Below are 13,134 nucleotides of genomic sequence, written 5' to 3' on the forward strand. Positions count from 1 at the left end.
TTAGGTTTCTATCTTCAAGATATTTTAATGCAATTTTTATGCGCATTTTTGCACAATGTAATGGCCTGGTTTCTTGGTAGGCCAGGCATCTTTTTTACAACCAATTCACAATTATTTTAATTGTGATTCATGTAATGCTCTGTATTGTCGTTGTCTCCTTTGTTCAAATAGAAAATCTCTTGAAATGTTTGCTCTTAATTCAACTCGTAATGCTTTTTTATTTATTATGCCCATAAGTATCTCTGCTAAAGAATAGCAGATTAATTCTTAATGTCATAAAGTGGTATTGTGCCAAAAATGACAAGATTTTCAGTTCATTGACCTTTCATTTTATTAATATTTATTAATTTGTGTATTTATTATTTAAGATTATTTTATTCTTATTTGTCGATCTCTTTTAATTAGTACAAATTGGGATCTTCCTAAATAACTTTCGCATTTCTTAGTGCTAAAAGCGTGTTGTGTTTCATCAAAAACCATAGAGATTATAGTCTGGTTTTATTAATTTTTTAATTCTAACTTTATTATTTGAATAAAATATATGTATGTGTGTCAAAAATGTTACATAAAATAAATATGTATCTTGAGCAAAATGGGAATATTCTCATTTTTAGTGATATCATCGTATGCTTGTTCGTATCACGTAAAGAAAACACGACACGTGTCCAAGTCTACTTTATACGTGCAGCTTGAAACGGCAGCTGTTGCCAACAGAAATTATAAAAAAAAAACCATATTAAACTATGCGTGAAAACTATACAATCCAGAAAAGTGGGATAAAGACTGATGAAGTGTTGGGCAGCAGATTAAAAACAGCATTTTCGACTTCCACACAAAGTTCACGGAACAACGACGGCGATGTGTCAAAATTCGTACAGCCATAAGCCGATATTGCTGCTAGACAAACTATAATGCTCTATAACGCCACATAATTCACGAGACCAAGGAAGTTTATCCAGCAGATACATAAATTAGATCATAATAAAGTTACCAAAAAAAAAAAAAACAAAAAACACACTCACAAATGATAAATAATTAAATAAAACCGCGTCGACCGCAAGCTTATAAAAATAGTCTTCGTCGGCGGCGTTGTGTGAAAATTAACAGCATTAAACATTCGAGGAGACATAAATTTTCATAAAAGTCAAAAAATGAAACAGCTGCGAGCAAATGCTCGACTATGATATACTTTATTTGCTGTAAGTGCATGGGCAGAAATCCGCTGCAAACTAGTCTAAGACACTGAGACATTTAATCCTATTTGGATGCAGAGTAATTTACATTTATTTTCAGCCTGCTGCTGCAGCTGATGCGGCGCATGAAGAAACAAACTTGTCATTTGTATTTTGAACAATTCATGTACATTGATGTGATCTCCTTCCTAGTATGACTTGATATCGTGTACACGTTGGAAACGTTCACCCGCCTGCCGCAGCGTTAGTTTCTTTGTCTCTGGCATCAGTACCGCCAAGATGAGTAGACTCACCACCAGAATGATTCCCACAGCCAGAAAGTATTGGTAGAACATGTCAATGCTCAGATTGACTGTAGTGACTATCACAATGATGTGGATCAGCTGCTCAATGCACACAATCAGACCAATGAGGAAGCCCTTAACACGCATGGGAAATGCCTCGCCCAAATAGACCGAGGTGCAGGGTGCGTAGATGCCAGCGAAGAACTGAAAGGCCATCGAGATGCGGCATATCTGATACATGTAATACAAACTGCTCATCCCGTCCGACAAGATGCCCGCCATGGCCAGCATCAGACCCGCCATGCACACCAGTCCCAGCACCGAAGTCAGTTTGCGTCCCAAAGTATCCACCAGGCTTATGGCAAAATAGGAGGCGATCCAGCGCAGAAGGCCAAACACAACAACGGTCCAGTTTAGGTATGTTTCGGAAACAATTGTGCTTATTAGCATTGCCTGGCTCAGTGGCAGGGAGAAGGTGAATGCCACCAGGCACCGACATAAGAGCAGCTTAATGAAGGGCATTACGGATTTGGAGAGCTGTACGCCGATACTCTGGCTATTGCCTTCCTCCACATATCGCTTGACCTCGGCAAAGGCCTCCTCGAAGGCTGCTGTGCTTGTAACCGGAGGCATAAGCTGCCACTGGCATAATTTAGCTTTGTCCTCTTTATTTTTACGTAGTAGGAAAATGGGTGACTCGATGGAAAAAGCCAATAGGGATGTGGCAAAAACGGTAAATACAATGCCAAAGATGCCATGTGCCTGAGTGACAGTTAGAGCATCATAACTTGAATATTGTGAGTCCAGGATCACCTGGATGGCAATGCCCAACGCTAAACCGGACTGCTCCACGCCGCACCATCTACCACGCTCATTGCTGGTCGATGCCTCCGTTATGTGTATGATGAAAACCACGGTGAGCAACCCAAGGCCCGCTCCGCCAACGTAGCGAGCCGCCACCATTGAGGCATATTCGGTGGGATTGGCCACACAGATGATGGCATCAATCATCAACATAACTCCGGCCAAATTCTATAAATTTGAGACAGAATTGATAATTTCATGCGAACTTTAATTATAAAATCTGATACTCACGTAGAAAATCCACTTCTGCAAGTAGCTAACAGAAAGACCTGCTACAAGAGCTCCAATGATGATTCCAATAAAAAAGCTATAATCTAATTCACGAGTGGACGATACATCTGCATTTAAATTCCAGCCTAGGCACATGGCCATATCCATGCCAGCATAGGTAAACAGCATAGTGCCTGTCAACCGAATATAGTTCTCAATTAATAAATTGTATTAAAACAAAAATAAAATAGATCTCCCTGTATCTACACTTAAAAAAGCTCGCGTCTTTCTTTCTTCCTTTTTTTTTTAATTCAGAAAATCCATATCTAGTTTTCTGGCTGTTTTCTAATACTATTTTTTTTGCTTGCATTATTATGAACATTAAGAAAAACATAAGATTTCACATATACATTAATTATTTCTAAAGATAGGAAACATTTTATGGGTTTCAGTGCTATTTTGCGCACATTTAATTGTTAAGCCATTAAATCTAATTTGTTCGAGGAAAGATTCTGGAGCTGCAAGTTCAAGGCACAATTCCAGTCACAATTATCAATATTAACATTCTTTTACACTTGAAGCAAAAAAGGCTTTTCGATTCTCAAGAATTTAGTGACAACATTCACATTTTCTCATTTCTGATTAACTTTTTCGATAATAGGAATCAATCAATCTATTCACGATAGGAACCATTCTGAAATGAACAAGTGTACAAACATACGTTTATAAAAATACTTAAATATTCGATATATAAATCAATTATTAATTTAAGCTCTCAAGCACGAATGTACACTTTGTGGAGAAAATACTGATATAATAACGAGATATCAGCTGTCGTATAAACGAAGAAGAATTAGTTGTGCATATGGTTGGGGTGCGTTTAACTTGACTTCATTTGCTATAATTTAAAATGGTACGCGAACAACTGAGCGTTGTTTTGATTTATAAAATAAATATTCTAATATAATATTCTAAATGTGAAAAATTCGATTTACGTCGGTATTTTTTTCTGTACGAACTGAAACTTAAAAAGAGGTATTCCAGTGCATATGATGTACATTTCCATTCCTTTTGCTGATTATTATTATTAACAATATTTTGCTTACCTGCAGCTCCTGAGTGCGTTTGCTGCTTGAAGGCATATCGCCTCGGTCTTTGGTTGACCTCAACATAGGTGACTTGTGGCGGAGGTATATAGTTGGTTTGTGGTGGCACTTGTCCTTTCTCGGTGGTCACATATATTGTATTTGGCGGTGCTGCCGTCGTGGCAACGACTATTGTCATTTTGTTCACTATTTTTATTTAACTCGCGGCAGTTTGGTCGCTTAAGGTTCGTTCGATATGAGGGCTACGCCGTAACTGAACTCGAATTGACAAGGTTTTTTTCATTTATAGGCTTAAAAAGACTGGAGATACCAGTATCTAATTGTAGATAATGTATATATATATATATATTTATTGTAATCAGAAGTTATACACGAGTACTCTTCACTTGCCCCCTGGCCAGTCGAAACCTGATACGAAACAGTTGAGCTTTGATTTTGATTCATTTTTCCAGGTACTGACGCTTTCCATACAAAATGTAACGCAAAACCTTTGGACTTAGCCAATTATGGGATTTTTTTTTGCACGCAAAGGAACTGTTGATTCATGAATTTTATTATAACTTTTTCATTGTTATCGGAATTAGTTTATACTTCCTCTTTAGGAGGTCATTGAACATGAAAAAGTCCTTAATTTACTTAAATTACTTTTTTTTTATATTTTGTACTTTGTCAGTGGCGAATGAGCCAATTTTATAACCAATGCAGGATTGATTCTACTCCAGTGAACATATCAAATATATAACTATTTTACTTTACTAGATCGTTGCAATTAATTAAAATCGATATGGAAGTTCCATAGCTTGATATCCTTTTAGGCAATTATATATTGCCAGAAGTTTTTATGTGTAGAAAATCCATTTCTATTTTTATGGGTTGATAGCCCATATACTATCTCAGACAGTATGACTATAAAAGCTACAGACTCCAAATTTGGCATGTAAATTAAATAAGGTCGTAAAAGCTGGCTTAACATTTTTTTATACTTTAAAGTGGAAGGCCATTTTAAGTATAAATTTGGCTATATAGGTAGAACCTGTGAAGTGTTTTAATCAATTTATTATATTTAATAGCTGTGCTAAAGTTAAATTGTAAAACATTCTTAGTTGTTTCAACTGCTTGATTTTTTTGTGAAATGTGACTCTTTCGTGGTATTTAAAAGTCGCTCTTGGGATATGACAGAGCCGCTTAGAGGAATAAAGGAAGACATTTGCACGATCTCAAAGCAATCATTATCTGAATGGACTTCCGTGTGTCAACCCTTTCATCAATTTTTCTGTTATGACTTGTGGCAATGAATGATTTATACTGCAGCATCGATGACTCAATAAGGAAATAGATAAAGTAAAGTGGAGATAATTTTTTTAAACAATAAATGATGTTGCTTTAAAATTCCTTAGTTTGTCTGCAGACCAACATTTTTTTTTTTCATTGATTGATAACCATTGTGAAAACCATTTTCCTAATTTTTTAAAAATAAAACACGTTGCGCTATATAAAAGTTGTTGCCATATTTAAAGCCAGAATTGAATATACTTTTAATATTGGTGCACAGTTTCATTTACTTTTAAAACAATTTTAAAATAATAAATTGCATATATGTAAATAGAAAATAAATGAACTGCATTTTACATATAACTATTTTAAAAATAATGTTAAAAGAAGCTTCAAAAGCTTTAATTTAAAATGAACAGAACACATTTTGTAGTTTTCGAGTGCAAATCTAAATTGGCGTAATACAAGCTTTGATCTTGGTCACAAATGTGTCAAATGGCATGTTTGGATATACCCTTCCTCCTGGTAGGCTATGATATGCTGTAGTCCTAGTAAGCTATGATATCATGTACTCGACGAAAACGATCGCCAGCCTGTCGGAGCGATAATCCTCGTGTTTCTGGCATAAGTACCCCAAAGATAATCAGACCCACAACCAAGATAATGCCAACACCAACAAAGTATTGAAAGAAACAGTAGGCGTCCTTCAGGAATGTAACAATCACAATGATGTGGATCAGCTGCTCGATGCACACAACCAGGCCAATGAGGAAGGGCTTAACCCGCATGGGAAACGCCTCACCCAAATATGTCGGGGTGCTGATGACAAACAAGCCAGCAAAGAACTGGAAAGCCATCGAGATGCGGCACACCTGCGACATAAAGTACGTGTTTGTGTAGTAGGTATCATGGGCAGTGATCCCGGCCAGAGACAGCATTAGAGCCGACATGCACAGCAGTCCCACGAGCGAGACGAACTTCCGTCCAATTAAATCCACCGAGCAGATTGCGAGAAGTGCGCCAATGAAACGTAAAATGCTCCACAAAATCATTGGCCAACTTAACATAGATGCCTTCCAGATTAGCGTGCTGCCCAACATGGTTAAACTTAGGGGCACTGAGAAGGAGAATGCCACCAGACAGCGACAGAAGATCATCTTAATGAAGGGCACTACGGAACTTGCGAGCTGTTTGCCAAAGCTTTGGCTAGTACCCTCCATAACGTAACGCTTGTACTCGTCAAAGAGGGTATTGTACACATCCTGTGGCGTTGCGGTGCCCAAGAGATGAGTCTGGCTGGTACGGGCTCCATTCTCATCACCTTGGCGCAAATGAAAGATGGGCGACTCAACTGACATGGCAACGGAGCTCGTCGCAAATGCGGCAAACACAATACCAATGATGCCATGTACCTCATTAATAGTAATGCTCGAGGATGAGGACGAGTGCCACTGTGAGTCCATCAGCACCTGGATGAGTATGCCCAGTGTCATGCCAAACTGTTCCAGGCCGCACCATTTGCCACGCGAAAAGCCCAAATAAACCTCCGAGTTGTGTATGATGAAGGCGACCGTGAGGAGTCCTATGCCCACTCCGCCGACATAGCGAGCTGCCACGATTGATGTGTAGTCATTGGGCTCACTCACAAAGATGATTGCATCGATCAGCTGCAATATTCCGGCCAGCAGCTAGAGGCACAACAAAGATTAGAAATTACATTTTTTGACCTGCCTTTATTGCTTACATAAAGATACTTTTTTGGCACGTGGGTCACCGTGAAAGCGGCCACCACAGCTCCAATGATGACGCCAATGAACCAACTGTACTCCAACTGATATGTTGTCGTGATTCCCGTGTTCAGATTCCATTGTAGGCCCTGGGCCATATCCATGCCGCCATAAGCAAATAGCAATAGTCCTGATGGCCAATAAATCTCATTTGTATTTGAATTATAAACTAATATTTTAACATAATAACTTGTGTTCCAATATTATGCATAATAAAAGTTACTTTGTAATTACATCTACAAACAGACATAATTGTAGACATTTTTATGAAGGTTCAAATTAAAAAGACGTATTTATGGAACGCAATAAAAAAAATAAAAATAAATTATCTTATCAGGAACTTATATCGGGATATATTTTTTTTACTTCAGCACTCACCCAGGGTTGCAGCGTGAGCATTTTGAGTATTTGTCCAGCGATTGGAAATGCGCTGGGATTGTGGTTCTTCGATCACCTCAACGTAGGTGGTTGGTAGTGGTTGTCCAGTTGTGGTTGTGGTTGTAGTTGTAGTTGTGGCTATAATCACCGGCGGTGCTTGCCCCGTTGTTATGCTGGTTGTCATTTTGCACAATGTTAAAGTACAACTCGCATGCAAAGCGAACTTAAACTGCTTAACGTTTGTTCAACACTAATTTAAAATAGATACCTTTTAGTTGTACTCATTAGTAAAGCAGAGAGCACGTTATCTAAATATACGATATATACTTCTTGATAAAGTATAGATATTTTAATCAATTTTTCGATATCTAAACCATAAATTTCATTGCTTTTTGGCCCAGCTACCAGTTGGCAGTTCAGATATGGTCATGATTCATCCGATCTTTCTTATGCGGAGTCCCCAAGTGAGCACTGATAACGAACATTTAATTTTAAGTGCTGTGTTTGTTATCAATGACGGAGAGGACAACTGACATTTGTGACTCATGGGAGAAACCTTAATGGAATCAGCAAATATAATTTTTGTTCGATATACTATTGATGTTAGTTTAACGGTGAGAACACCAAGCCAGTCAGGTCCAAAAATCGGGATGTCCCACATTTTGTAGGTATTTTACACGTAACACACTTCAAAAAGAAGACGTCGCCTACAAAAATCTGAATTTCCTATATATTCCATTTTTATCCAAGTTTACCGAACTTGGAAGATAGATTACGAGTAATCTCTAAAATTGGAAAAAATTTCTTGGCTACATCCGCCACGCCCCCAAAAACTGATACGGACATTATTCAATAATCGCAACACATAAATGATAATTGAAAATTATCATTTTGATTGACATGATAAACTTAATATCTGCGCTGGTATTTTATCAACTTGGCTCTACCTGCTTTATTCATTTGCACAACTTTACCAATGGTTTGCACAAGTAGAGATAACACTAATTCCACTTCGTTATAGAGTGGCGTATGCCATAAATTGATTCCAGTGTTTACCAATACAAACTAGTTAACAATAAAACACGTTTACGATTTTTTTATATGTGTTCCTTTGATTTACCAAACAAATATCTGCGACTGAAGGCTAAATTGTAAAATGCTTTTCTATACTTAGTTGTAATCGAATTTAATGTAGTATATTTTATTTACAAGAATGTGAGCGCAATTTTAGTGATATATTAAATTTAAATATATTATAATAAAAGTATTATATATTTTAATTAAAAAAAGCAATCATACTTTATTTTTGATGTATTTTGTATTTTGTATTTTAAATCATACTTCATCAATCATAATTTATTTAACACATTTTTGATGAATTTTTGTATATTTTGTATTTTAAATTAAATGATATAAATATATATTTATATACATTTACTCATTACTCATTATTTAAGTGGTTATAATACCTATTATAGAATTAAAAATACCATTTAATTCTGTTGATTGGATTATATTGCATTGGTTGCATTTGGATTAACTTGAACTTTTTGTGTTTCAAATTGTTTAATTTTTATCATTTTATTTTTCGTGTTATAATACATTAGATTGCTAACTGTCTATTTAGCCGCGAGTAAAGCTACGATGATTCCCAAATTGCTCTTAAATAAAACTTAAGACAAGACCTCTCAGGTTGAAAATCATTGCTATATAATATATGATATGTTTGATGTTACTTTGAATATATATCATAGCTACAAATTGGTTACGTTGTCTAACAAGGTATTTTTCGAGACACCTCCTTAATGGGCGAATATGTCATGCAGGCGACGGAATCTATGGCCAGCCTCTCGCAGCGTCGTCTTCTTCGTCTCCGGGAGTGTTATCAAAAGGAAGACCATGCATACGAGCAGGATGATGCCCACAGCCAAATAGTACTGGTAGAAGGTATGCAGACTGGTTTTGAATGTGCAAATCACAATGATGTGAATCAACTGCTCAATGATTACAATCAGGGCAATGAGGAATGGCTTGATGCGCATGGGGAACGCCTCTCCCAAGTATGCGGGCGTACAGGCAACAAAGAGGCCGGCAAACATTTGGAATACCATGGATATGCGACATAGCTCACCCATGTAATACGTACTGATGGTAAAGAGCACGTTCGAATAGATGGAAGCCATGCCAAGCATTAGGCCACCCATGCAGGCGAGTCCGACAATTGTGAGCAACTTGCGTCCCAGGAAATCCATGACCACAATGCCTATGATTGTTCCGAGAAACCGCAAGACTCTCCAAACGATGATTGGCCAGGCGTACATGGTTCCCTGCCAGACGATGGTGCTTGCAATGATTGTTTGGGTGAGCGGAATTGAGAAACTGAATGCGACCAAGCAGCGGCAAATCAACATTTTTATAAATGGGACCACGGCGACGGCTAGATCATGGCCTATGCTCTCATGTACACCCTCAGACACGTAAGTCTTTTTTTCTTCGAAGGCCGCATCGTAGTCCTTTGAGGTCGCCTTCTTTTCCAACAGTTGCCACTGGCAGTCGCTTGCCTCATTGTAATTGTTGCGGCGCAAGTGATAGATGGGAGACTCCACGGACAATATCAGTATGCCTATGGCAACGAGGGAAAACACAATTCCTATGATGCCGTGCACCTGGTTGGCGGCAATGTTATTGTACGGATTCCAGTCAGAGTCCATGATCACCTGTACGGCAATGCCCAGACCCATGCCGGACTGCTCAACGGCACACCATTTGCCACGGGCTGTGTCTGGTGCCGCCTCCGAGTTGTGTATGAGAAAGGCGATGGTTGCAAAGCCAATGCCAATACCGCCAATGTATCGAGCTGCCACCATAGCATCATAGTTATATGGTGCACTCACACAGATGATCGCATCCACCAGATTCGTCACTATTGCGACGCACTAAATGGATATTCAAAGCATTAGAATCGAACAATCTTAAATGTAGATGGATGTTTTGTAACTCACATAGAAATAAAACTTTGCCACGTGGGTCACAGCGAGGGCACCCAAAACGGCTCCAATAATGAAGCCAATGAACCAACTGAATGAAAACTGTTGTGTGTCCGCGTTGCCGGTGTACATATTCCATCCCAGGCCCTGAGCCATATCCATGCCGCCGTACGAAAACAGTACCATGCCTGCGAAAGGACACAAAAATTTCAAATAAGTTTTCGCACTTCACGGAAATGTTTTTTTGTTTTTTTGATAATAATTTACTTTACATAAATTATAATAATTATTATGTTCCACAACACCAGCACTTTTGTTTTAAATCAGTGTCGATCAAGCTTTTGCTCGAGCTTTCACACATACACGAAGAAAGCTTTTGTGCTTTATACGATACACTAGCAATTATAATGGAGAGCTTTGCATTGATCAACACATTCGCAAAAGTTGGCCGCTACTGTTATAGATACATAAATCTCCAACATTCACCTGTGATCAAGGAATGCAATCTCTGACGATTGACACAGCAGCCGGCAAACCTGTAATCCGGCCGCGGGTCGCGTTCCACCTCCACTGTGATGACGTCTCCAATTGCCATTTTGCTCACTTGGTTCAGTTAGTTGACTGTTCGTTCGATTCGGAGGCTATGCCCAAACTAACTTCGAATGGACAGGTTCTTGTGTTTTTAAAGCAAACTGATATCAAATATGTTTATATATCTAGATTGGAATTACACTGATTTGATAGATAGTAGACGGCGGCACTTTTCTACGTATCTGTGATTCATGGCAACGTGTGGCCAACCATTTTTATATGCCGATCCCACATTGACCTAATCCCTGATAAGGCGAACTGGTAGTGAGAACCTGACGATACATTTCACAATGTGCATAATTATTGTGACTCATTTTGCCACTGTAAATTCCTAAGATCACCTTAGGAAACTCCTTCACTGATTCAGCACACTTTTGATATCTTAGTGATAAGCCGTCATAGTGATAAATCGAAGAAAGTATGATTTATGAACACCATATATCTAATATAATTATATTAGTGAACGTTTTTGATGTTTAAATACATATATCTAAATACGCCAATATTTAACTGTTATCTAATACTTGTCGTTGCTCCTGTCTTCCTTCCACAATCTATTCTGTCTGGTTAATCTACAAATTATTACAAATAACGAGAACGATTGGTCAAAAATATACCTCTTATATAAAAAGTTACACACTACTTTTTTGGTGTTAGGAAAGTCTATTAAATTTTTAGTGTATTGAGCAACATTTTATGGCCATCGGACGTCCATATCGTATAGTCAAGAAACGATCTTGAGTGAGGAATACCAGCCTATAATATGGTTTATCTACTATATAAATCTCTACACGAATATTAAATTTCCTAAGTATTGTCTGTCTTTTTGAGTCTCTATAGGCTAAAAGCTTGGGCGTCCTCTTTTTCGTACTACCCGTAAAACCCGTAGAATATTGAGATTATAATGGCTACACCCATAAAGCAAAAGACCACAGTTCAAGATTATTATTAAAGATATTAATAATTAACGATGGCACTTGTGGCTTTAACGATTCAGTGCTGCCACACCTTGACCTATCCCTAATGGGCTGGCCGGATAGGCCACTTAAGATGTGGCAGCTACTAATGTGAATGACGCTGTGCAACATCTTCAATAGCTGGCAGCGCTAATAACCAACGTCATTAATGTCGACACTCTGACAACAACAGCAGGCAGCAACCAACATATCCCTAAGGCAACAATCTCAAGTGTTTGCTTGAGTTGTCTCAAATTGCGTAATGGCTACACTCGAACACTCGAACACCAGCTTCTGCTTCTGCTTCAGCCCCAGCTCCGGCAACAACTCCATCTCCGGTGCATGCAATTCCATCTCCATCGTCGCTGTAAGCCAATCTATCTTGTTGCGCATCAAACTGTCACATTGTATACATGTCTCTATGGGCAGATGTTGGGAGATGGGTGGGGGAGGGAGGAACAGTGTACGTCTGGGAATGGGTGACTGTTGGCTGGCTGCTCCTTGTCATTTGTCACTGCTCGACAAATTAAGCAAATGCGACGCCAAATGGCCATGGCATCCAGCATTGCAACGCGTCGCCTCATATTTTGAGGCATTCAAGTATATTTTAATGAGTTTATGCATCAGTCTGTCTAATGGCTCAAAAATTATGAGCGCCGCATCAAGTGCCACCATTACCCACACATACAAACATACACACACACACAGACACAGGCATGCATAATACATTTCAAAATTAGCACATGGTGCGCATAACTCACATGCAGATACACAAACAGATACTGATACATAGATATAGATACACAGATACAAGCGCAGCTATTGCTGGAGACAGCTGAGCACTTTGCATCAATTTCTGTATGCTTCAAGGAAGTGTCTGCCATTGCCACTAATGGAGTCTAATTACCCCGACCGACAGGCGACGACCGATGCTGATCCCTCCCATTGCCTGCCTTGACTAATGAAAGCATATTAAAGCGTTTGTCGTTCTTAATATATGTATCTATGCTTGACAGACAGACTGTCAGACAGATGGAAAACATTGGCGTTTGCCGCTTGGCGCTTGGCGCTTGACTATTGCTCATTATTTATTTTTGTACTACTCAAATGACGACCAGACCGCAGATCGTTAGACCGTCAGATTGCTCCGGCAACTATTGCTATTTTGGTTTTGCTATTTTTGCTAAAACATCGAATAGCTCCAGACATTTCGGTCTGTCCAGGAAAACCTATGACAAACAGATAGAGAGAGAGAGAGAGTGAGAAACAGAGACAGAGACAGAGAGAGTTGTTTTTCTTTCATGCATGATATGCTGTTGACCTGTGTGGACTGTGGGGGGTTGAGAAGTATCCTTAAGTGTAAAAACTTTCTCTCTCTAGATTACCCAAAGTTGCATTTGCCTCATGAAGGTCATTAACCTTAATTGACGTATGCTCTAATATTGTTTATAACGAGATAATTAATCTCATAAAATACCAAAAAAAAAACTCCAAATGAGGATTGGG

General features: G+C 38.6%; 4 protein-coding genes across 5 annotated transcripts in view; 1 reads left to right on the top strand and 3 right to left on the bottom strand.

Moving 5' to 3' along the window:
* LOC6563753 (extracellular sulfatase SULF-1 homolog) overlaps window positions 1-13,134 on the top strand; it is a 43,354-nt gene that overhangs the window by 12,891 nt on the left and 17,329 nt on the right. The window lies entirely within an intron of this gene.
* LOC6563847 (probable metabolite transport protein CsbC) lies at window positions 1,153-3,923 on the bottom strand. Its single transcript, XM_001990731.3, has 3 exons — window positions 3,658-3,923; window positions 2,573-2,745; window positions 1,153-2,509 (listed from the first exon to the last, which is right to left on the bottom strand). The coding sequence occupies exons 1-3, from the start codon at window positions 3,833-3,835 to the stop codon at window positions 1,382-1,384; spliced, it is 1,479 nt and encodes a 492-aa protein (XP_001990767.1). The 5' UTR covers window positions 3,836-3,923; the 3' UTR covers window positions 1,153-1,381.
* Window positions 5,376-7,278, bottom strand: LOC6563846. Its single transcript, XM_043215119.1, has 3 exons — window positions 7,095-7,278; window positions 6,674-6,885; window positions 5,376-6,617 (listed from the first exon to the last, which is right to left on the bottom strand). The coding sequence occupies exons 1-3, from the start codon at window positions 7,276-7,278 to the stop codon at window positions 5,478-5,480; spliced, it is 1,536 nt and encodes a 511-aa protein (XP_043071054.1). The 3' UTR covers window positions 5,376-5,477.
* On the bottom strand, window positions 8,601-10,717 carry LOC6563752 (putative polyol transporter 2). Its single transcript, XM_032737116.2, has 3 exons — window positions 10,568-10,717; window positions 10,097-10,269; window positions 8,601-10,030 (listed from the first exon to the last, which is right to left on the bottom strand). The coding sequence occupies exons 1-3, from the start codon at window positions 10,674-10,676 to the stop codon at window positions 8,897-8,899; spliced, it is 1,416 nt and encodes a 471-aa protein (XP_032593007.1). The 5' UTR covers window positions 10,677-10,717; the 3' UTR covers window positions 8,601-8,896.

Source organism: Drosophila grimshawi, unplaced genomic scaffold (genome assembly GCF_018153295.1).
Source record: "Drosophila grimshawi isolate 15287-2541.00 unplaced genomic scaffold, ASM1815329v1 contig_311, whole genome shotgun sequence".
Classification (NCBI taxonomy): domain Eukaryota; kingdom Metazoa; phylum Arthropoda; class Insecta; order Diptera; family Drosophilidae; genus Drosophila; species Drosophila grimshawi.